Source organism: Eubalaena glacialis, chromosome 4 (assembly GCF_028564815.1).
Source record: "Eubalaena glacialis isolate mEubGla1 chromosome 4, mEubGla1.1.hap2.+ XY, whole genome shotgun sequence".
Classification (NCBI taxonomy): Eukaryota; Metazoa; Chordata; class Mammalia; order Artiodactyla; family Balaenidae; genus Eubalaena; species Eubalaena glacialis.
In genome coordinates, this window is record NC_083719.1 from 149,812,886 (window position 1) to 149,839,090 (window position 26,205).

General features: G+C 37.9%; 1 protein-coding gene across 2 annotated transcripts; it reads left to right on the forward strand.

Annotated features, from left to right (window-relative positions):
• Window positions 1-923: 923 nt before the first annotated feature.
• Window positions 924-24,740, forward strand: RARS1 (arginyl-tRNA synthetase 1). 2 transcript variants are annotated; one of them, XM_061188442.1, is made up of 15 exons: window positions 924-999; window positions 2,328-2,462; window positions 5,542-5,730; window positions 6,661-6,769; window positions 7,459-7,559; window positions 8,404-8,525; window positions 9,471-9,591; window positions 12,064-12,193; window positions 13,173-13,277; window positions 16,016-16,194; window positions 16,547-16,656; window positions 18,937-19,042; window positions 22,972-23,144; window positions 23,286-23,533; window positions 24,377-24,740. In XM_061188442.1, the coding sequence occupies exons 1-15, from the start codon at window positions 955-957 to the stop codon at window positions 24,484-24,486; spliced, it is 1,983 nt and encodes a 660-aa protein (XP_061044425.1). In that variant the 5' UTR covers window positions 924-954; the 3' UTR covers window positions 24,487-24,740. The 2 variants fall into 2 exon arrangements, with proteins under 2 accessions (XP_061044425.1, XP_061044426.1); XM_061188443.1 differs by lacking the exon at window positions 924-999 and adding an exon at window positions 1,188-1,205 and having other exon boundaries at window positions 24,377-24,738.
• Window positions 24,741-26,205: the final 1,465 nt, after the last annotated feature.

Here is a 26,205-nt window from a genome sequence, read left to right on the forward strand (position 1 = left end):
CTACTGAGCCCGCGTGCCTAGAGCCCGTGCTCCACAACAAGAGAAGCCAGGACAACGAGAAACCCGCGCACTGCAATGAAGACCCAACACAGCCAAAAATTTTTTTAAAAACCCTCAAGATTATTATTTACTTTCTTTTTTAATTTATTTATTTATGGCTGAGTTGGGTCTTTGTTCCTGCACGCGGGCTTTCTCTAGTTGCAGTGAGCAGGGGCCACTCTTCGTTGCAGTGCCCAGGCTTCTCATTGCAGTGACTTCTCTTGTTGCGGAGCACGGGCTCTAGGTGCGCGGGCTCAGTAGTTGTGGCTCTTGGGCTCTAGAGTGCAGGCTCAGTAGTTGTGGTGCACGGGCTTAGTTGCTCCGCGGCATGTGGGATCTTCCCGGCCCAGGGTTCGAACCTGTGTCCCCTGCATTGGTAGGCGGATTCTTAACTGTTATTTACTTTCTTGTCTGGTATATCTTATTCCCTCTAAAATGTAACCTCCATGAAAGTAAGGACCTTGTCGGACTTGTTTCCAGCTGTGTTCCAGCGCCTGGCATAGTGCTGGCATATTAATGTACATAATAAATGCTGTTTAATAAATTAATGGATTTTGTTAGTTCTGTACCCATTTCACAGAGGGGTTAAATGAAGCCCTTGAGAGACAAAGGCTTTAGGTTAAGTGTCTCTGTCCAAGTCAGTCGAGCACAGAGCAGGTCTGGTCCGATTCCCCTCAAATCCTTTGCCCTCGTCCCAACATCAGAATCTAAAGGCTGCAGCCCCCCAAATCCTTGCAGAAAATTCCCGCGGGTTCTCCCCGCAGTGTCTCCTGGATTTCACCAGGGGGCAGCAGAGGCGACACCCACGAGACGGCTGGGCGGGGTCGAAAAGGGCAGAGGGAGAGGGGTTCCGCTTCCGGGGGGGCTTGCCGCTTCCGCTTCCGGCGGCTTGGTGGGTAAGGCGCTGACGAGAGGATGGACGGGTTGGTTGCTCAATGCTCCGCGCGGCTGCTGCAGCAGGTGGGACAGCGTGGGTCCGGTGGGAAGGTTTGGAAGGGAGGCGCCGGGGCCCGGCTCCCGCCCGGGCAGCAATAAGGCGACGGCAGCGAGGCGGAGACCGACCTGCGCTGCCTCGGAAGCTAATGCCCTCCCAGGAATGCTCTCCCAGAGGTGGGAGAGGAGGAACCCGTGGTTTCCAGGCCCGGGTGACGGTGACGTTCAGCGAGGTGGAGGGTCTCCCTCTCTCTGACTTCCCCAAGCCAGCGTGTCCGGGGGGGGCGGTGGTGGGCTGGAGCCTGGCGTGTTGAGTGCAGCCTCGAGCTGTGCTCGTGTTTTCCCGAACACGCGCGCACTCTCGGTGGAAGCGCGGGACCAGGCAGAGGAGCCCTGGGTCCTGTTTGCAGCTCAGCCACCGTTCTCGCCGTGCTGCTGAGCAAGAGCGATCCTGAAAAGCCCGTGCAGTGGTTCATTATCAAGCTGGAGTTTGCTCTCTTGCCCTCAGTATTCGTGGGGGGAAGAACTATCATAGTTTGTCAAAAAGTGACAGTTCCCTTACCCTCTAGGCCCAGGTGGGGAGGGCTGGGAGGGGTGATGGGAAAGTAGGTTACGGAGTGTCATCTCATCACGGGCACTGCTTTATGCCAGATCCCTCACAACAGTACAAGTTGGTCAGGTAAATTGGCACGTTATTTACTGCTCTCCTCGCACAGTCTTTGTCCGTGTGGGACTGTAAGTACCCTCTCGCTGGGTTGTGATAAGAGTAATAGACATAATTTCTGAAAAGTGTTGCCTCAGTGCCTGGAACATAATGTATGCTCATTTATGGCAATGTTTTCGGCTGTAGTTATGTCCAGGTAGACAATCTGACAGTTAAAGTGAGGGCGTGTCTCCCTTAGTAATGCAGTTAGGTTGGAAGCTTGATATTCTTTTGACTGGACATGTCTTTAGTTGGAGGAGAACATCTGGTCTAGGACCTACGACCCTGGAAACAAAGAGAGGAAAAAATGGGAAAATCCTTTTGTCTCAGAAAAGGCAGAAGGGGTGGCACTTGAGCCAAAAAAAGAAACAAGCGATCTGAAGCTTATCCCCTTGCATGCTTAACACTCCTGTTTCTCCCCGCCAGCACACACGCTTCATTTTTTCTTATCAAGGATAATATCCTAATGTCATCAGAAACCTCAAGGAAGAAAAATCACAGCTTATCCAAAGGAAACTCCTTCATTCCCATCACCTCTGCCACACCCAGGTGGAGAGGAGGGGAAAGGAGGAAGTAAGCCTGTGGTACAATTTATTACGTGGTGGGAGTCATCAGTCATGACGGACCGAACAAAGTGGCTTTTCTTTCCTAGGAGAAAGAGATTACGTTTCTGACCGCTGAAATTGATCGGCTGAAAAACTGCAGCTGTTCAGAAGCTTCTTCAAATTTGCAACAGTTGCGGGAAGAAAATTTAAAATTAAAGTATCGGCTGAATATCCTTCAGAAGGTGAGTACTCTGGGTTCTGGTTTCATTCTACAATTTAAATTATTGTGTCTTTTTAAAAAATCCTTGTTATGGAAGATTCTGAAAGCATGCCCTGAGGAATTTGGAAAAAGGAGTGAAGAAACCCTGTCCTTTCTCCCTGCATGAGACAAGTTAGGACTAAGTTGTTGGTGCAGATAATGGAGAAATTGCTCTTGGCCTTCTAGGGCCCTTTGAAATGTTTCATCATACTAAGTGTTTGGCCAGCTTAATTTTGCATAATTGCTTCTATCAAATGGAAATATTTTAAAATACACCCGCAGCCCTTCTCTGCTTTAAGTTGGTTATTGTACAGTTTTACTTTCGTATTTTACAACGTCATACATATATATTTTTTCCACTTAGTATTTCAGAACATTTTTTTCCATGAAGCTTGTGTTGTACTGGTTATTTAATGACTTCATGATCTAACAGTGTTTATAAGTTTTGTCAACATAGTGAGCTTGCTTCAGTTGGGGTTTTAATTTCTTGGCCTGCTGGTAACGCATCCCATAATTGTTCTCCTGTGTGTGTACTACTTTCCTCGCATGGTCTTTGCTGCACTGGCCTTATACCTTTTTTCCAAAGCTTACCCCATTTATTCATCTTAGACTCTGCCTGCCCCACTCCCGTGAAGTCTTTTTTATTACCTACCTATCTCTTCTGCTTAAAATAGGTTTGAGTCTTCTAAAGTCACAAAATTCCTTTTCCATGGAATTGCCCCCAAAATATCTCACCTTTCTGATTACCTCATTCATTCTGCACTTATTTCTACTCATTTCCCTATTATATTTATTTCAATTCAGAGGTATTGTTAAATGCCTAATATGTGCTAGAGTCTAGGAGGGAAAAGATACAAAAGGAAGTACAATGTATTCTAATACACATTTTCATAATGGGAACTAGCTCTAATTGTAAATAGAATTCTGTCAGTGTAATGTGGAAGGCATATTGGTTCTTTCACAGATACTTTGCCCTACTGAGTAACAGCACTGAATACAAAGTACACAACAGAGAACAGCAAGCCACAGAAGAATAAATAGTGCGAAATGCCCATTCTCCCTACCCTCTTCCTCTGGCTCACTTTGGCCACATGCTCTGAGTTAGAAACACGTGTTGGATGGTTGTCTCAGAGGCATTTTTGCCCTTGTTTTCATTAACTCAACAGCCTCAACTCTTCCTTACACCCCCTCCCACTGAGCTGTCTCCCCCACCCCCAACCAAGATTAAGTCTTATATTTACTTAGTACTTATTAGAATTACGGGTACGTTTTTCACCAGTGACAACGTTAAGATTGCTGTGTGATGGTGCTCTTATTACAAAATCACAGATTTTGAGTAATCTGCTTCTGATGCTAATTTTCTCATAAGCTCTGTGGTTTTAGGAGGGTTTTTTTTTTTTTTTTGCATAATGTGAGGTGTTTCAGAATGCTTATATTGAGTTATAGCAAAGATGTTTGTACCATATGTAATATTTCTTAACCTCATGGAACTTACCATTTTGGGGGAGAAAAGACTTGCATATTTAATTATAGTCAAATACTTAATTGCATGGTGCAGAAATCAAGTACAATGGATTCATATACGTGTGTTTACATACATACACACAAAAACATACACACATCCATACATATATACTGATATTCCCAGCCTTTAAAAATAGATTGAGATTTATCTACAATTGGTTTTGGGTCTTAGGATCATATCTAAATAACTTTAGTATTGTGTCAGCCAAAAAGTCTGTTCTGGTTTTTCTGTTAAGATGTTACAGAGAAACCCAAATGAACTTTTTGGGCAACCCAATATTTGTTATTGGAAATCTTTAGATTGTGAAAAGCATATCTTCCCCTTTTTTGAGTGTGTCATCACAGGGGAGTCAATTATTGACTAACTAAAAATTTAAATCAGTATTTTAGTGAGTTTAAAGAATATAATTTCTTCCATATGGTAGAGAGTGTGCCGAGGAAGCATAGAACTTGAAATGCTCCATTCCAGCAGTACTGACCGTGAATCCTGACTTTGCCGCTTGCCTTTGTTATCTTTGGCCAGTTACTTAATCTCTAGCCCACAGGGAAATGATGATAGTAGTCACAAACCGAATTTCTGTTATGTAGATGAAGTAAAATAATGCACATAAATAAATAAAGCACTTGACTCAGTTCTTGAGACTCAAGTTACTCAGTAGTACTCAGTTCAGTACTACTCGAATAATAGTTTTCATTATTGTTGCCATTCATATTGCACATCATTGGCATTTTGACTAATGTAAAGTTGTGATTACTTTGTAGCAGCATTTTCATTTGTATTCCATTATGAGCATATGTGTTCAGTCACCAGTCATCTTGACCTGCTACCTGGCAGGTACAATGCTAGGTGCCAGGGATAGAGCCATAGATAGGACACTTTCTTTGCAATCAGAAGTCTGGTGGTACAGACAGATAATTTGGAGAAGGTATGAAAAGTGCACTAATGGAGGTAATTAATTAATTCTACACCATCTTAAATGAGTATATTCCACTTCAGAGAAAGTGAGAAATAGGAGGTAGTAGTAGTCCAACATGGGAATAGCAGTGAGACAAAACAACCTGTTATTCTGATATATTAATATTACCCAGCAGTATTTTTTATCTGTTTCATTTCATGCCTTGAAGGAGTCAACATTTTAATGGAGAGAATATATTTTTTTATTTCTTTTGTTCATAGAGCTTTCAGTTCCGGCATTTGACAAGAAGTTATTTAGGATTTATTTTGTATTATTTTCTCAGTGCTTTAGGGAAGCTGAGAAAATCCAATCAGCCCCTTACTCTCTATTGCTAATTTCTGTTTTGATAAAATAACTGTAGAAAGAAAGTACTCAGGACATTTTTACATGTATGTCTTAGATGCTGTGGGATAGACTTGTCCTATTAATGTTTCTCAGCATATCCTAGGTATGAGAGCATTACACTATCAGTGTATATTACCTTTCAGTTCTTCTCAAGACATTTCAAGGTTTCCCAAAATATTTGGGAAAATTTTATATGATAATTTAGAATTTATTGACATTTTCATTCTTTTCTTACAGAGTCTTCAAGCAGAAAGGAACAAACCAACTAAAAATATGCTTAACATCAATAGTTGCCTACAAGAGGTCTTTGGTTGTGCCATTAAGGCTGCCTATCCAGATTTGGAAAATCCTCCACTGATAGTGACACCAAGTCAACAGCCCAAGTTTGGGGACTATCAGTGTAATAGTGCTATGGGTATCTCTCAGGTGATTATATCATTATAAAGCATTCTTGGTGATTTGATTTTCTTAAGCATTATAATTATCATTACCATTTGCATAAATAATAGCAAATTGTATCCTCAGTGGAAACATTTTCCACAGTTCTGAAAAACTTGAAGAAAGGGAATGTATGTTTTTAATTTTTAAAAAGCACTAATTGGAATATTTAGATTTATATATATATATATATATATATATATATATATATATATATTCTCTATATATATTCTCAGTGTTTAAGGGTAATAGTTGGTATTGTTTTGGCACTTCCCTCTTTTTGTGTCCAGGATGGCAATGTGTTATTGTTGAGGGATTAAAAGTTAGCTGTCTAGAACCAGCATTCCCATCAAATATTTGATGGAGATGTGTCTTTGAGGTGGGCTTGTGTATTTCATATTCAGTCAGAGGAGTTCCCTATTTTTAATAGCTACATTGTCTAATGTGTTAGTAGTTTATTGCCCCTGGTTTGGGACTTTTTGCTTTCTTTTCATTGCTGAATAGAAAGGCTTCATCTAAAGAGACCAGATTTTTTTCTAGATAATTTTTATGTGTCTGCGCTGGGGTTAAGTTTATAAGGGTGCTATTTATTACTCAAGTCTGAATATTTGAAAATTAAGAATGTGAATATCCTGGAAACGGGCATTATAACTAAAGACTTTACAAGTCTTCATTAAAATGTTCTAGATAGTTGTGGCAACTCATTTTGAAATGGAGGTCCTGTGGTTTTGGCACTTTTTTATTCCTTCTGGCACTTTGATGTCTGATGCTTTAATCAATCCCTTTACAAGGTCATTGGTCTCTGCTTTTCTGCCTTTTGATGGGTCTTATGTCAAATGCATCTGATGCTTTGTCAGTTGTACATTTCCTAGTACCTTGCTGAAACCTGTTGTGTAATGAATCATTTATGTTTTATAGATGCTCAAAACCAAGGAACAGAAAGTTAATCCAAGAGAAATTGCTGGAAACATTATCAAACACCTCCCAGACAATGAATATATTGAAAACGTTGAAATTGCTGGTCCTGGTATGTCATAATGTTATCTTTCTTAAGTAGTTGTATTGATTGCTGAGTCCTTTAGAAATAAGAAAACTTTTTTTAGCCGTGCCACGCGGCTTGTGGGATTTTACCAATAGTTTCCCGACCGAGGGATTGAACCCGGGCCCACAGAATTGAAAGTGCCAAGTCCTAACCACTGGCCCGCCAGGGAATTCCCAAGAAAACCATTTTAAATGTAAACATAGGGTTATAACTTGTATACTGAACAAGATGATGAAAGCACCTTAGATTGCGAGTTAGGAAACTAGTTTTAAACTAGACTTAGCCACCCTGGTCTTGGATGAGTTACTTTATCTCCCTCTGGCTTAGTTTTTCATCAGCAAAAAGGAGATAGATCATGACAGGTATTCTGTACGAAAGGATCATCTCTTTTCTGTTAAGAGGTGAACAAATCATTTGCTGAGAGTGAAGGGGCCCTGAATTAAGTAAGAAGCTTTCAGGAGAGTGGTGAAGCTTTGAAATAGATGCTGAAACAGGGAACTTACAGGAGTGCTCAAGCCAAGGCCCCAAGTGGTGTTGGAAGCCTGAAAAGCTTTGCCAGAACCAGACTAAGGCTCTGGAGCCAGCATAAGTGACATTGAGAAAGGATTTGGGGGTGAGCAGTCCTCAAGTTTGTAGGCTATCTGATTTTTTTTCTCTTCTCTATTGTTCTTTAGGTTTTATTAATGTCCACTTAAGAAAGGGCTTTGTATCACAACAGTTGACCAACCTCTTGGTGAATGGTGTTAAACTACCTGCCGTTGGAGAGAACAAAAAGGTATATGTACAATTTTTGATTGATATAATAATACATTAGAATTGTGTTAGTTGTAACTAGGAATGGCTTTCACTTTTTATATTGAGATTTAATCATTAATATTTTGAGATTATGAACATAGCTGTGAAGTAACTTTTCCCCTGGGTCTTGATTGCTATGTGATTTTTCCTTTCAATCCATAAAGCATTTGAGGTAGCCAACCGATATTTATGAGTTATCTCTGAAATAGAGAATAGAATTTGTTAAAACAAATTTGATTATTTTTCAGTTAATAATGGACAGGTTTCATCAGAAGACCTAACACAGTTGAATTACAATGCAAGCTACCGTTTAAGTCTTAAGTTTATTATTATTATTAATAATAAATTTATTTATTTTATTTATTTATTTTTGGCTGTGTTGGGTCCTCGCTGCTGTGCACGGGCCCTCTCCAGTTGCGGTGAGCGGGGGCCACTCTTCGCTGCAGTGCACGGGCTTCTCATTGCAGTGGCCTCTCACTGCGGAGCACGTGCGGGCTCTAGGCGCATGGGCTTCAGCAGTTGTGGCACGTGGGCTCAGTAGTTGTGGCTCACGGGCTCCAGAGCACAGGCTCAGTAGTTGTGGCGCACGGGCTCCAGAGCACAGGCTCAGTAGTTGTGGCGCACGGGCCCAGCTGCTCCCGCGGCATGTGGGATCCTCCCGGACCAGGGCTCGAACCCGTGTCCCCTGCATTGGCAGGTGGACTCCCAACCACTGTGCCACCAGGGAAGCCCTTAAGTTTATTATTAAATGTTATTAATGAATGTGTTAGCAGAATAAAATGTTTATATGCCTTTAAAAAAAAAATCTTTATTATTTATCCTAGGTTGTAGTTGACTTTTCCTCTCCCAACATAGCTAAAGAGATGCATGTAGGCCATCTCAGGTCAACGATCATAGGAGAGAGCATGTGCCGCCTCTTTGAGTTTGCAGGATATAACGTGCTGCGGTATGTACTCTTGGCTTTCTTTGGAGATTTCTATAGACAAGGGAAAATGTCACTTGAGAAAGAATCTGACTAAATCAGTGATTCATAAGTGTGGTTCTGCTTCATAATCACCCATTAGGCTTTTAAATTATGTCCTTGGCCCCTCCTCTGGACTAACAGCTTTTAAGACTTGGGGTAGGGGGTGGAACCAAGGAAAAAGCTCCCCCATTTGTTCCACAAATATTTCTTGATTGCCTCCCGTATACTAGGGGTATATATTCCAGTGGGAGAGGTAAGCAAGAAACAGATTGTGCTGGGCCTTGTAGGCCATGGTAGGAAATTGGGATTTTATTAAGTGCAGTGAGAAGGTATTGGAAAGTCTCAGTTAGTAGGGCATGTAATCTAATTAGAGATTATTCTGGTTTCTGTGAAGAAGCTAGGCAAATAAGGGAGAACTACAGTAATGAATTAGAAGGCTGTTTTAATAATCCAGTTAAGAGATGATCTGGTGGTTTGAGATTAGATGAAAGCCGTGAGGAATGAGAAGTGGTTGGATTGACATATTTTGAAGAATTTTGTCCATTGACATTTGGGAACCACTAATTACACTAAATAATTAGTTGAAAAGTTAAATTTTCATAAAATTGTGGTAATGACCAACATTGGCCCAGCTGCCATTGTCCCAGTTAACTACACAATAAACAGATCACTGTCCATTGATAGGAACTTCATGCAGCAAATCCTAGAGGCCTGCTATTTGCAGCCTCCATTCCTGGGTATGCAATACTAAACATAACAGACCTGGTTTTGCCTCTCAGACCAGTTGAGGAAACACCTCCATAAAAAGATATTACTAAATGTGATGTACTGGCACTTAATGTTAGTGGTTCCTAATGGAATATAATTCCTCTAATTTAACCATGTTTATCATTTTAAAGTGATTTTATGTTCTGTGTTTGGTATTAGATTAAACCATGTAGGAGATTGGGGAACCCAGTTTGGCATGCTCATTGCTCACCTGCAAGACAGATTTCCGGATTACCTAACAGTTTCACCTCCCATTGGGGATCTTCAGGCTTTTTATAAGGTTTGATTTCATTTATTATTCTATTATTTGTGTGTTTATCATTTATCACAATTATTTCTTTTCCTTAGGGAGTTTAAATGGTATTTGAAGCTACTATGTTATAACAGTTGCTAAACTCTCTGTTCCTTAACACATCATGTTTGCTTTTTTTTATTGGTGTATGTTAAAAATTTAATTCTACCACATTACCCATTCTTAAGTGAATTAAGGAGTTTGTTAGTCAAAATACATTTTAATATTTAAAAATTTCTGATGCTGTAGTTATCGTCTTCATTTTATATATTTTGAAAGCATTGTTAAGTATATATAAACAGTTTTTTTTTTTCTCGTTCCATAAATAAGATTTTAATATATATGATCTTTTACAAGGAAGAAATACCAGAGTCATGTCTATTACACAACAAGTTTACCATTTTCTGTGTGTGGATGAAAGGAGGGGCTGGAGAACAGTCTCAAAAAAATTAATCAATTAGGGGATAACTGTTGTAACAGCCTCGTATTCCTAAATGGACCTTCAAACAGTTGGTTTTACTGGTTACAGCATAGACTTAATATAAGTTTTCATTCACTTAGCAGATTTCAAAAGTTGTGTCTTACAGGGTTTGAAATGGTACATTTTTCAAAATATACCAAGAAACACAATTAGTATTTAGGGAAGATATTGATTGATATACATATGTTTTGCATGAGTATATGATTTCAACTGATGGAGCATTTTTCTCTTAAAAGTATTTTATTATTATTATTTTTTTTTTTTTTAACATTTTTATTGGAGTATAATTGCTTTACAGTGGTGTGTTAGTTTCTGCTTTATAACAAAGTGAATCAGTTATACATATACACATGTTCCCATATCCCCTCCCTCTTGCATCTCCCTCCCACCCTCCGTATCTCACCCCTCTAGGTGGTCACAAAGCACCGAGCTGAACTCCCTGTGCTATGCGGCTGCTTCCCGCTAGCTAGCTATTTTACATTTGGTAGTGTATATATGTCCACGCCACTCTCTCATAAACAGTTTTTTAAAGACAGTTTACCATAAACCGTAATTTTAAATCAATTAGTGTGACTCCTTTACTTATCTGTATACAAACATTCAAACATTTATTATATCATTTGTGGTTATAATATCATTTTTGTATTCTGCCTGTTAAACATTTTATCAAATTCTTTCATGTTACTTTATAACAGCACATTATTTTGGATTTGTGGACCAAAGTTTATTTCACTCCCTATTGTTGGATTTTTTTTTCCCCCATTTTGGGGGAGCTCAAACTTCATACATGTAGGTCTTTTTCCTTTTTAAAATTGTTTCCTTATGATAGACAGTATCCCAAGAATAGAATTACTGCATTAAAAAGTAAACATTTGTGGGTTTTTTGGTTGGTTGTTATTGGGTTTTTTGAAGTTATTTTTGTCTTTTGGTATGTATTTTCTAATGAAAAAATTGAAAATAAACTGTTTACTGATATCAGATGGGTGAAATAACTTATAATCTCTTGGGATTCTGTGCACTGAATATAATGAGGCAAATCTATTAATGCAATAAAATGTTTCTAATACATTGCTAAATTTTAAAACCAAGGTAAAAGAAAAGCCATATATTTCCAGTTTTTTTTTAAAACACATAGATCTGTAATTATAAAGAAATGTCTAGAATTTCCATCAAAATGTTATTGCTGGTCAGTTTGGGGTGGGATTAACAAAAATTTTTTTTTTTTTTTTTAGTAAGCATGTGTTGCTTTCAAAATAGATATAAAAACAATGAAAGCAATTGTATTTTTTTTAAATTTCTTTATTTATTTATATTTATTTTTTTTTTGGCTGTGTTGGGTCTTCGTCTCTGTACGAGGGCTTTCTCTAGTTGCGGCAAGTGGGGGCCACTCTTCATCGTGGTGCGCGGGCCTTTCACTGTCGTGGCCTCTCCCGTTGAGGGGCACAGGCTCCAGACGCACAGGCTCAGCAGTTGTGGCTCACGGGCCTAGCTGCTCCGCGGCATGCGGGATCTTCCCAGACCAGGGCTCGAACCCGTGTCCCCTGCATTGGCAGGCAGATTCTCAACCACTGCGCCACCAGGGAAGCCCTTGTATTTTTAATTACAAAAAAAATTGCTCATCCAGAATGGAAAATAGAGCCCAGGAAATTCCTCCTCATCTGTTAGCTATTCATTATTACTCTCCTGGAACATAGCATTGGTGTGAATTGGAAAGGTAGAGGTAGCACTGTGGTGAGAATTTTATATTTTTAAGAAAAATTATTTCAGAGGAAATAATAGGGTTTTACTGGCACATTCATCTGTAACAATACTCTTTGTTGAGATAGAGCACTTGTTCTGGTGTTCTAAATTTTTACTTCCTCACTCTGGTCTATTTGTGGGGTTTGTCTAGGTCTTTTATTGAGAAATGTACAAATTTTTTATCTAGAAATATGGGGGTCACTCTTTACAAACCTTACCTTTCTTTTAAAAAAACACAGGAATCCAAGAAGAGATTTGATACCGAGGAGGAATTTAAGAAGAGAGCATACCAGTGTGTTGTTTTGCTCCAGAGTAAAAATCCAGACATCATAAAAGCTTGGAAGCTTATCTGTGATGTCTCCCGCCAAGGTGAGTTTCTGGGCTTTGTTCATTCATCTAACAGATACTATTGCATATAGTTTCTTGAGTTTTCAAAATTGACCTTGAATGACATGTTAAATTTTCAAGGACTAGCAAATAGATTATTTTTCTTAAGTATTTTCTGAAGTTGAAACTACAAAGAAAGTTTATAAAGACAGGCAGGTGCAAAATTTAACTTCCTTAGAAGTCAGGAAAAATTAGTTAGGAAAGAAAGTAGGAAAGAAAAAGATGCTATTCACAGTAGCATCCAGAGCTATAAAAATAGTTAGGAATAAGTCTATCCAAGAATGTGTAGGGCTAAAATGAAGGGAAATACACAAAAGGATGGAATAGAATGGATAGAGCGTCATGCAGAATCCCCTAGTTCTCCACATTCATTTGTGGTTTTAAGACAATTTTAACATAATCTGAAAGGTCACTTTGAGGAATAAATGAACAAGAATAGCCAGTAGATCTTTGGAAAAAGCTGGTGGCTGTTTTGCCACGCTAGGCAGTAAAATGTGTTGTGGTACTGTAGGTTATCTTGTGTCATTAATGTGTGGCTAGACAAACAGATAAATGGTACAAATTAGAAAAAAAATATATAAGAAAATTCAGTAAACAGTTGATCTCCAAATAGGAAAGGCTTTTCTTTTTTTCTTCTCATTTACATTTTCTAAGAGTGAATTTTTTAAAAATTACAGAAGGTATTTGTTCCTTGCAGGAACAAAATAAATGTAGACAGGAAAAAAGGAAATACATTATCTGTATTCCTACCCACTATTAATAATTTTGATGTGTATCTTGCTATATTCTTTCCAAATTTTAAAAGTGGCAGTATGTATGTAATGCTCTGTTTCATACATTTTCATGTAATTAATTTCCTTCCAAATGCTTCAATTAAATAATAAATTTCTTTTAAGGTAAGATGCATGTTTCCTATTTGTTTAAATTACACATTTTCTTTATTTGGTAACTTTTTCCCTAGAGTTTAATAAAATCTATGAGGCGTTGGACATCTCTTTAATAGAGAGGGGAGAATCCTTCTATCAAGATAGGATGAATGATATTGTGAAGGAGTTTGAAGATAGAGGTGAGTTGTTTTTTTTTTAACTTTATTATACAAATTTTCAAACATAGGCAAAAGCGGAGGGAATATTATAGGGATCCCCAACTCCATGCACTTGTTACCCAACTTAATTATGAATGCAGGCTGATCTTATTATGTCTATATCTTCCTATATACACTGCTTATATCATATAATTTCATGTATAACTGCTTTGGTTTGTCTCTGAAACAACAGACCCTTCATCCCACCCCCAAACCACAATACCATTATTATTCCATGACAGTTAATAATTCCTTAATATTAAATAGTGAGTCAAGAGTTCAAATTTCCCAAGTTGATTCATGATCTTTTTTAATCATGAGTATTTTTTTCAGTGTCTGCACATTTGTTTACTATAAATTCTGTAGGTCATGGGTTTCTCTCCGTTAGCCCCATCCTTTTTTCTCATTTATTTGAAGAAACTAGGCCGTTTGTCTTACAGAGACTCCCATATGGTGTTATGTAACAATTCCTCTATCTGTATTTTCTAAAGAGGTTTGATTAAATTCTGGTTTGTGTTTTTCTTTTCTTCGCTTTTTTGTTTTGTTTATTTGCAAGAATGCCAGTTTTTAGTTGGCTCTCTTATTATGATGTTAAGATGAATTAGTGGGTTCAGGTGTTGTCAGCCTGATCTATCCTTTAATTTCCCCATTAGACTTTGCCCTAGAGGTTTTAGCAGCTGTTGATTGTCATGACTTTGCTCCATTATTTCATTAGAGATTGGAAAACGGTGGCATTCTGTCATTCCTTTGTTTGTTACCTGGAATTCTCATGTGCAGAACTTTGTCACATAATCATTTTGGTTATCCTGAGGTACAATTCATAGAAGACAAACAGTATAAATTCTTGGTCCTTTATTTTTCTTTATCAATTTTCAGAATAATAAATTAATTTCTTAATATCTTCCAGATGTGACAACTGGATTGTTTTTAGCATTATTGTAAATTAGGTTTAATATCTTTTATGTTTTTCGACCATTTGCCTTAGATCTGGATTCAGCCAATCTGATATCTCTGAGGAAACTTGGTTCCTTGAATGAGAAATGGTATTTGTTAGTCACATTCTGGAGCCTAGGGGCCATACTTTTAAGATAATGAATTTTTAAAAAAATTTTTTAAATTGAGATTTACAATGTTCTGTTAATTTCTGCTATACAGCAAAGTGATTCAGTTATATATATATATGCATGTATGTGTAAATACATATTTTTCGTATTCTTTTCCATTATGGTTTATCACAGGATGTTGACTATAGTTCCCTGTGCTGTGCAGTAGGACCTTGTTTACCCATTCTATATGTAATAGTTTGCATCTGCTAACCCCACACTCCCACTCCCTCCCTCCCCCCGCCTTGGCAACCACAAGTCTGTTCTCTGTGAGTCTGTTTCTGTCCTGTAGATAGGTTCATTTGTGTCATATTTTGGATTCCACATATAAGTGATATCATATGGTATTTGTCTTTCTCTGTCTGACTTACTTCACTTAGTATGATAATCTCTGGGTCCATCCATGTTGCTGCAAATGACATTATTTCATTCTTTTTTATGGCTGAGTAATATTCCATTGTGTATATGTACCACATCTTCTTCATCCATTCATCTGTTGATGGACATTTAGGTTGTTTCCATGTCTTGGCTATTACGAATAGTGCTGCTGTGAACATAGGGGTGCATGCATCTTTTTGAATTATAGTTTTGTCCAGATATATGCCCAGGAGTGAGATTGCTGGACCATATGGCAACTCTAGATTTAGTTTATTGGGGAACCTCCATACTGTTTTCCGTAGTGGCTGCACCAATTTACATTCCCACTAGCAGTGTAAGAAGGTTCCCTTTTCTCTACCCTCTCTAGCATATTTTATTTATACACTTAAGATAATGAAATTTTAATAATGAGAAAAGCACAGAGAAGTTAGTAACTTCCCAGAGTTACATAGCTAATAAGTAATAAGTCTGAGATTCAAACCTGGGCAGTCTGGCTTCAGAGTTTGTTTTTAACCAGCATTTTATACTGCCTTCACCTTACCAAGCATCAGTTTCCTAAAGTGTAAAAAAAAACCAGTAATAACAGTATTTACTGCATAGAGTTATTGTGAAGGTTGAATTTAAGGCTTAGCATAGTATTTAGCACATAGTAGCATGCACTCAAAGATAGCTGTTTTTACCATCATGTACTCTCCTGTCCCTTCTTGCATCCAAGAATTTTGTCTTTTTCATCATGAGTGTATGAACATGATTTTACTTTTACTTTTCACTAATCACTCCAAATGCTAAATCCTGCCATGTTTGTCTCCTGAACTCTGTTGCAGTTTTAACTTTAAAACTGTAAATGAATGAATACATTTTAAGAGGTAATGATAAAAATTGCATCCTTCTCCCAAAGGAAGGCTGTGGCTCCAGCTTGAAAACAAAGCACAGATTTCCGTGTTCTGTGTCTGCTGAGCAGGTGGGCTCCAGTGAGATGCTCTATGAAGAGTTTGGGAGTCAAGTGTAGTGTTAGTCCAGAAAACTGTCAGGATATCTCACCTGTGCCCTGAACACACCCTGGGTGCCCAGACAACCTTGACAATAGCCATTTTCCAAGGCTCATGCTAGGTCACATTGAGGAAAAAAATCCTGTGATTTTTTTTTTTGAGCTCTCTAATAAATATCCTATAATGGCTAAGCATTTATAGTCCTTTAAGATTCTTTTAACATTATTAATAAAGTTTTTTTTTCTTCTAGGATTTGTGCAAGTGGATGATGGCAGACAGATTGTGTTTGTTCCAGGATGTTCCATACCATTAACCATAGTAAAATCAGATGGAGGTTATACCTATGATACATCTGACCTGGCTGCTATTAAACAAAGACTATTTGAGGAAAAAGCAGATATAATTATCTATGTGGTGGACAGTGGACAAGTAAGTGAGTTTGAAGATTTGTATATGTTTACATTGTCCGATTGGCCCTATAAGACCCTATAAATTTCCCTACAAAAATTCAGAAAAGTAATGTAATATAAGGGAAAGAACAGGGTTTGGATTTGGCCAAACTTGTACACTTCTCAGCTTTCCCGCTTGTCTCTGTAAACTGAAAGGGTGTTCCTTTTCTCATATATAAGGAATAAAGAAGAGCTTTTACAACTTTACTTGCCTTACAAGATGTGTGAGTGATGTGAATTTTACAAATTTTTATTCCTAAGCAGAAGAGCTTTAAGTTATTTTTTTAATTAGAAAGTTTAGCAGGTAACTTTCTGTTTCTATTTCTTTGTAGTCTTTACACTTCCAGACAATATTTGGTGCTGCTCAAATGATTGGTTGGTATGACCCTGAAGTAACTCGAGTGTCTCATGCTGGATTTGGTGTGGTGCTGGGGGAAGACAAGTAAGTCTGGAAAATCTGAAGGTGGAAATGACTCACCTGACCCCCAGATTTCTTTGAAAGAGGCTATATTTCATTTGATACCATAGTCTACGTATGCTGTAGTGGTGTACGCAGGTGAGCTGTTCTGTACCTATGTCTTATCACTGCCAGAGAATGTAGCCTTTTAGGGAGAATTTAGAGAAATTTTTAACATCTTACATTTAATATTGTCTTAGGATCACTTAGCTATTTAATCACCATATCATTTTAGATTTGGTGACACGGCCTAAATACTACCATCACATAAAAGTGGGTGATGTTTCTAAAAACTGCATGAGCTAGCTCAAGATGCTTAACAAGCCAGTGTACAAAAGCCCTAATTAAGCATGTAAAAGGCAGGCTAGGGGTGTCAGGGTATTTATTTTAGATACAAGATTATATGGAGACCAAATACCTTAGATCAAACATCTAATTGTAACATATGACTCTTCTGTATAGCTGCGCTTTTTTGTAATTAGAAGACACTGGGTCCTTACTGTCGTTTTCATGGTCCTAAGAAAGAGCTGAAAAACTAACCCACGTGTTAGTATTGCTTTATAGTATCTTAGTTTCCTAATTATTGGGTTTTTTGACTAACATTTAGATGATTATTCCTACAGTTAGGAGAAAATTAACACATTTACCTTTTATATCTGATGTTTATCACCAATATTTATACATTGGCATTTAATTTGTTTATCATGTAATGGCTAAGGGATTTTTTACTTTTTTTGGTTGTTGTTTTATATTTCTGCATTCAGTATCATGTAATTATGGTGTCCTACACCATAAAAAAGAAAAATAATATCAGTGATAGCCAGTAGCAGCCTACCATATTTTAAATATTGACATTAAAATGCTCAGATTCTGCCATCTATTATTTAGTGAATTTTTCTGTTTTAAGGCTTTTTACAGTAAACAACTTATCATTTTATTTGATCATCTTCCTGTTTATTGAGCACCTCATTGGCTGGGTGCTCCACAGTGTGTACATGAAGATAACGTAAAACATGGGCTCCTTCCTAAAGAAGCCTGTCATCTAAAGCAGAGCAGTTTCCTGTGGAGCCTGTTAAAATATACATGCCAGGCCCTACCAGGAGAGTTACTGACTTATTAGGTCTACAGTGGGTATTAGGCATCTGTTTTTGAAAGCTCTTTTGGTATTCAGATATGCATCCCTCTTATTAGAACCACTGGTCAGAGGAGTAGACCAACACAAAAAAAACAAAAATTCAAGGCAGGCGCAGGTAGGGAATAATGGAAAAGACCAGTTATTGCAAAGTGGAGACATTAAGGAAGGCTTTCTTAGCATTTTGGCTAGGCTTTATGATGGATATCATTTCATCACACAGAAGGTCTGGAAGTTGTTGGAACACTCAAGGAGGGGAGGGGATGGTATAAGGAAAGCTATGGAAGTATTTAATGTATTTTTGGAATAATAAAGGAGTTTTAGTTCTATAATGAAGGGCAAGATGATCCTTTTTAAGGCAGCTCTGAACATATAACTTTAACAGGAAGTATCACAATTACTTTCGCAGACTTTGTGTTAGATAGAAAAACATGCTTCCTTTGTACCATTATTGGGATTGAAGGATTTTATTAACTTAAAAAAAAAGAAAGAAAGAAAAAGACATCATATACTTGGATGTCTTGCAAACTTCTTTTTAATAGGTAAAATCCAGTTTTCATGAAATGCTTTTTAATAGTGCAGTTGCCCAGGGCAGTGCTTATCAGTACTTTTGCCCCATCCACAGAGATTCTGATTTCAGTGAGTATGAATGGGACCCTGGCATCCAGTTTTAAAGTTCTCAGGGTGATTCTGATATGCTTCTAGGGTTGGTTACCACTGGACAGGTGGAATTACTATTCAGAGAAATGCAAGTAAGATTCCAGTTAAGAATTTGCTTATTTCCCAAGCAATTCTAGAAGCAAAAGTGTAATTAATAATTTTCTAAGAAGGTAAAACAACTGAGCCAAACTTTGTGTTCAGAAAAATGAACAAATTAACGGATGTCTTCTTTTCTTCCGTTGTAGCGAATGTATTAAAGGTGAACGTGTAGAGAATGCTATTAGGAGCCTAAAGCATAGAATGCTTGGAGTTGAGGGTTATAGATGAAAGACACTTGACTGTATCTGTTTTCTTTTGGCATCCTCCCTGGTTGTCAGCTGAATAAGGCAGTGTCAAACCTTAATTTTCAAAGATTTGTAAGTTGGAAGGTCTGCTTCAAAATCTGTTTAACTGGGACATTTAAATTTTATTAGGAAGAAGTTTAAAACACGATCAGGTGAAACAGTGCGCCTCATAGACCTTCTGGAAGAAGGACTAAAACGCTCCATGGACAAATTGAAGGAAAAAGAAAGAGACAAGGTAATCCAAAGACTTATTTGTGTATTGTGTAGCATGCATTGTGTTGTGGTTTTTTATTTTTGTCTTTATTGAGAGAACTGGGAAGGATTATAAGGAGTCAGTCCACTTTTGACAGGCTTATGTTACTCAGATTTTATTGCACAGTTTGTTTCTTGAATTGTTGAGTATTTATTGTGAAAATATAGTTCTTGGCTATTACAAAAGGCCATGGCCTTTTCCGCCTTTGTTAATGTGGCATAGAATCTCTGCTTCTTATTGGCAGTTCACCTGTCACTGCTTTGAACCAGTGATGGGAGAATATTGAAGATTGAGACAGTCTGAGTGAAGAGCCTACATTAGAGTGTACATCTGCTGAGCTCCTTTGTCTGGGAGCATTTGTAGAATGATCATAGCAGTAAACACCTACCACTCTCGGCCACTGACGAGCCATCAGAGTAGGAAACATGATGGGCTTTCATAGCACCCTTAGAGAGGACTATGGTTGGATCTGTGTGGAATTTGGAGGAACTGCATCAAAGTGGAAAAAAAGCATCAAAAAAATTTTTTTAAGATGGGAATAACAGAGGTCAAGGATTGAGATTCAAAGAGTCTTAGGTCTTTTACTCTCCTGCAAGTCACGTGGTATTTTGGGATGAACATAATTACTATAAACAGAAGAGTAAAATAACAGAAAGAGACACAGAATAGGAAGAAATGTAGACATCAAAGAGCCAAACAAAAAAAAGGCTCTTTGAGGACACACTCTCTTGTTTGGTTTGGGTAGATCACTGATAATCCAGAGAGCATGAAGGCAGGCTGTAAGGCTACATTCTTCCCATCTGTTTCCTTTCCATTGTTAGCAAAACGAAATGTAAAATACTTTTTTTCTCTATTTCCAGTAGGTGGTTGTCAGGTATACCCAGTTGGTATCTCCAGAATGGTTTTGCCTTTTAGTTCTGGCCTAGGCACAAGTGGCACAATCAGATGAAAAATGGAAAATTTAGTCACCTAATCAATTTGTTTAGTCTGCATGATAACAAAAACTGCTTTGACTCTTTTATTTATTTGGCCATTTCAGCTAGTATGTTTTGATTTGCATACAGTAAAATGTAAAGCTTGATGAATTTTTACACACACATATGTATAGACATGATAACACCAACCAATCAAGTTATATTTCCATCACCCCAAAAAGTTTCTTATCACCATAGATCACTTTTGTTTATTTGAGGACTTTAATGAAATCATAACGTGTGTTCTGTTTTCCAGGTGTATCAGTAGTTCACTTCTTTTTATTGCTAGATAATAGTATGTATGTATGTATGTATGTATTTATGGCTGCATTGGGTCTTCATTGCTGCTCTCGGGCTTTCTCTAGTTGTGGCGAGCGGGAGCTACTCTTTGTTGCGGTGTGCAGTGGCTTCTCTTGTTGCGGAGCACGGGCTCTAGGCACACAGGCTTCAGTAGTTGTGGCACACAGGCTCAGTAGTTGTGGCTCATGGGCTCTAGAGCACAGGCTCATTAGTTGTGGTGCACGGGTTTAGTTGCTCTGCAGCATGTGGGATCTTCCCGGACCAGGGCTTGAACCCGTGTCCCCTGCATTGGTGGGCGGATTCTTAACCACTGTGCCACCAGGGAAGTCCCTAGATAATAGTAGTATGTTTCTTCTGTTGATGGACGTTAGGGTTGTTTCTGTTTGTTGACTATTAGAAATAAGAAGCTAATTTCAGCATTGCTGTTGAAGCCACTCTATGGGTACATGCACTTTCCTCTTGGATGTATATCTAGGAATGGCATTGATGGGTTGTAGGGTGGGCTTATGCTTATTAACTTTATTAAAACTTGTGCCAAGGAGAGAGTTGTAACCGTTGTACACTCTCACCACTAATATGTGATTGTTCCAGTTGCCCCATATCTTCCACTATAACTTTTTGTGAGTCTTTTATTTTAGCTTTTCTGGTGAATGTGTATTAGTATGTCACTATGGTTAAAATATGCATTTCTCTGATGAGTAACTTATGTTGACTATTGCTTATTGGCCATCTGGGTGTCTTTTGTGACGGGTCCGTTCAAGTCTTTTGTACAGTGTTTGTTTTAGACCATCTATTCATTTATATTTATCCACGTATTTACCCTTTCCTGTGAACTTTATTCCTCCCTGCAGTTTTTTTTATTGCCTAGGTTTGGTTTGGAGAGGGAGTTAGGGAGTTTCGTTCTTTCCTTTGTACTTATGTTGCTTGGGAGTTGCTGAGCTTCCTGTGGGTTGGGTTCCTCATCAGTTTAGGAAAATTCTCAGCCATATTTCTTCGAATATTGCATCTTTGCCCCATTCTGTTCTGGAATTCTAAGTACATATATTATGTTAGAACTTTTGACTGTCTCCCAAAGTGTCTTTCACTTTTTTTTTCACTTTTCTTCTCTCCGTGCTTTATTTTGAGTATTTTTCTACTTCAGATATTTTGCTGTTCTGTATTCCAACTGTCTATTGAAATTTTGCTTTTCATCCAATTTTGTCTCTCGTCTAATTATTTGAATACCTTAATCATAGTTTTCTTTTAGCTTTTCATTTTGAAATTTTTCTTTTAGCTTTTCATTTTGAAATAATTTCAGACATACCAAAAATTGTAAAATAGTACAAAGAATTCCCATATTAGCTTCCCCAAACATTAACATCTTACAGCCATAGTATGATTATCAAAATCAGGAAATTAACATTGCTGCAATACAATTCATTAATCTGCAGACCTTAGTCAAGTTTTGCCATTTGTCTCACAGACGTCCTTTTTCTAGTCTAAGATCACATGTTGCATTTAGTTTTCATGTCTCCTTAATCTTTTTTAATCTGGGCAGTTCCTTGCTCTTTCTTTGACTTTCATGACCTTGACACTTACGAAGGGTCAGGTTTTTTGTGGAATGTCCCTCAGCTGGATTTATCTGGTATTTCCTCATGATTAAATTCCAGTTATGCAGTCTTGGGAAGACAGGAGTTCTTCTCACTTTGTTATTTCAGGAGGCACGTGATGTTGATATTTCTCATGATTGTTAATATTAATTTTGATCACTTTGTAAGGTGATACTATCAGTTTTCTCCACTATAAAGTTACTGTTTTTCTTCTTTGTAGCTAATAAGTATTCTTTAAACAATTCCAGACTTTGAAGTTGCTGTTGACTTGTTTTTGTTGTTTCTATTGTCTTGTTTCTCCCTCCCCCTACCTCACCTCCTTGGTTTTTAGTCATTTCATCTGACCTTGTGGATGAAAAATTATAACGGTTCTAGATGATATCATCTTCCTAGTTAGGTTTTCTGGCCGACAGATAGCATACCAGCTGGTTGTCTTGATGGTGTCCTTGTGTTGGTGCTTTCTGGTGACTTCAGACAGTTGTTTCATATAATTTATTCAGCTTTTAAGTAGTTGATTTTGCTGGAAGGGTTAGTCTACTTCAAGCTACTGCATCATGTCCAGAACAGAAATCCTTACTTACTTACTTCTGACCTAATAATGCTTCAGAATGTATGACCAAATTTAGCAAAACAATATTAGATCTCCAGTTCTTGACACCCTATTTTAATTCCAGTTAATTACCTGACCCTAATTTTTGTTTTTATTTTACTGTACTTGTTTCCTGTAAGCTACCTCAGAATCTTTGATGGAATGAAGCGGATATAAACTAATAATTGGTGCTTTCAGTTTCTCATTTACTGAGTAACGTATTCAAGTGGACAGTTCATAATTTACAAATCAAGTTTCTCATGGAAACATTCTTCGTTATGCAGAGCTGATGAATTGTATTTTCATTGTTCTCTTCTTTGTAGATTGGTCCATGTTTTCCTACCTCAAGTGTTGATATTTATTACAGTTTACTGATTAAAAAGCACCATTAGATGCTCCTTACGCCCATCTTTTGTCTATGAGACAGGATTATGAAGTATTTTTTTCTTTTTCCAAAAGGTCTTAACCACAGAGGAATTGAAGGCTGCTCAGACATCTGTTGCTTATGGCTGTATCAAATATGCTGATCTTTCCCATAACCGGTTGAATGACTATATCTTCTCCTTTGACAAAATGCTGGATGACAGAGGAAATACAGCGGCTTACTTGTTGTATGCCTTCACTAGAATCAGGTAATTGTGGGTACAACATTGTTTTATTTTGAATCAAATGATGATCATTTCTAGTTTATATCAGTCATTTCTTATTACATGTTTCAATGGAGAAGAATGTACTTAACAAAGGGGAATGATGGCTGTTACCTGATTTTTCAGGTCGATTGCACGTCTGGCCAGTATTGATGAAGAAATGCTCCAGAAAGCTGCTCGAGAGACCAAGATCATTTTGGACCATGAGAAGGAATGGAAACTAGGCCGGTGCATTTTGCGGTTCCCTGAGGTTCTGCAGAAGATTTTAGATGACTTATTTCTCCACACTCTCTGTGATTATATCTATGAGCTGGCAACTACTTTCACAGAATTCTATGATAGCTGCTATTGTGTGGAGAAAGATCGACAAACTGGTGAGTGGCTCATCTAATAGTCATTTTGGGGATTGGGCACCAACAAGGCATTTATTTGAGTTGGATGTAGGTGGTTTTCAATTTGTTTTATTTATGGAAACCACCTCCCCCCCCATTTTTCCCCCAGTTACACATTAATCCATATCATACACACAAGACAAAATTGAGCTAGCTCTAATAAAAGCATAAACGGAATTCTTCCCATTCCCAAACTGACTAGTTTCCCCACCCTCAGGCACATGGGATGGAACCATAAGAGTCCAAAGAAAAACAATTGGAAGGCCACTAGGAATAGGACATTATTTCCAACAAAAGCAGTGTGACTGAGGGCCCCAGAATGAATCTTTGGGGTTCTTGATAATGAAAACTACCCTTGGGGGAAAAAAATGATACCTTTTGTAGGCTTTTTGCTCTACCCTGTTACATAGTTAATGAAGTAGACTGAATTAATGTGTTACATGGCAAGTAGGCATTTCTGAGAGTCATGCCTGAGAACTAAAACTTCATTAGGAAAAAAATCTCACCATTATGGTGTTAAAGTTTATAGTTAATTCAGACCATGAGGCCTAGGAAAGAACTCTAAAAAGAAAGATAAAATTACAGTCTAATCAATGCAGGCCTTGTATCTCTTTTATCATCAGTTGAAAACAGATTTCTTGAACAGAACACTTTTTATTTCTTAGATTGTCTCCCCTTATAGTTTAAGGTAAAGGTGATTCTAGTTAAAGCCCCAAAACATCTATGGGTTGGGCTATTCACTTCTCAGTAAAATCCAGAAGTAACATACATTCTTTAATAGTGATTTGTAAAAAGAAAATTTACTGTCTTTTTCTATGTTCTCAGGAGAAGTATTGAAGGTGAACATGTGGCGTATGCTGCTGTGCGAAGCAGTAGCTGCTGTCATGGCCAAGGGGTTTGATATCCTGGGAATAAAGCCTGTCCAAAGAATGTAATCCTCCTTAGGTTTGAACACTGTGTGATTTTACCAAAGTGGCCATTAGCATTGTTTGCTTTTTTACAATCATGTGGATACAAAAACAAGTAAAAGAAATTTGTCAGCTATCTACAGAACATGTGGTTCTTTATCTCTCACAACTAGGCTTCTGAAAAGAAAAATACTTTCACTAATTTTAATTAAATAAGGAATCCCATTTATTGAGCCCTACTATAGTCCCCAAGAACACAACCTTCATTACCATTTATTCTGGAAAAACAAATGCTTAATAAACATGAATGGTATTGCACCATGCTGTTTCCAAGGGTCTCCAAGCTCAAAGGAGCCTTAGATATGATCTTAATGAGTTATGACAATAGCTACCATTTACGACTGGTATGCACAGAGCCCATGTCCACAGAATAAAGGATAAATTGAGAATAAATATCTAACCAAAGAGAGAATAGCAATGAGAAGACAAATTATTAAAAAGCCAAGTAGAAGTTCTGGAGTTGAAAAGTATATCTGAAATGAAAGATTTGCTAGAGGGGCCCAACAGCAGATTTGAGCAGATAGATAGATGAAAGAACTTAAAGATAGGCCAAATTGAAATTATACAGTCTGAGAAAGAATTATATTAATGCCTAGAAAGAAATTTTTAAAAAATGAACAGAGCCTAAGAGATGACCTATAGGACACCATCAAAAGTACCAACATATGTATAATGGGAGTCCCAGATGAGAGGAGAGAAAAGCATAAAATATTTGAAGAAATAATGGCTAAAAATTTCTCAGATTTGATGAAAAACGTTAATCTACATATAGAAGAAGCTTAATGAACTCCAAATGGGATAAACTCAAAGAGATCCTTTTTGAAATACGTAATTGAACTGTTGAAAGACAGACAAATTGGAAATCTTGAAAGCAACAAGAGAGAAGCTACTCAAATCACATGCAAGGGATCCTCAATAGCAGCAGTCCCCAATTTCAGCAACAATTTTTCCACAGATGGGGGGGTGGAGGGTGATGGTTCAGGCGGTAATGCGAGTGATGGGGAGCAGTAGGTGAAGCTTTGCTCGCTTGCCAGCTGCTCACCTCCTGCCGTGTGGCCCGGTTCCTAACGTTCAGTTATTTCGCCTTCATCAGTTGTCTGTGTCACTGAATGAGAACTGCTAAGGAATGAAAGAGTTTAAACCCTTTACTTCGGACCACACTCAGCCTGTCTGCATCCCTCTGATTGAACCACGAAGGGAGGAGGGAGGCGTCCCGGGGCTGCTGCTCACCACCGACACCCACCCTGTCTAGCACACTTTTGGTCACCAGGATTTTACCAGGTTTGTTCTTTTTAATTCTCAACATTTGGGGTAGAGCTGGACGGTATGAAGCCCCGATTTCCCATTGTGTTTGTAGACAGTTTCAACTGAAGCGATCAGAAACTAGGACTAAAACTTCCTATAAATGAGAAAATTCCCCCAAAGAAGCACTTTAAAGGTACCTCTGAGAAAAGTTAGGGAGCAGAAGTCACTGAGTGATGTAAACCCATGCACACACAAACACACACAATCAAATAAAAAGCAAAAGAAAATGCAATAATTAAGTGCCAGTCTTCTTGGTCCACAGCCCAGGGGTTGGGGACGCCTCTTAGTAGGATTGACAACTACAGAAAACACAGGAAGTGGGGGATGGAGCTATATAGGAACAAAGATTTTGTACACTGTTGATATGAAGTTGTTATAAAC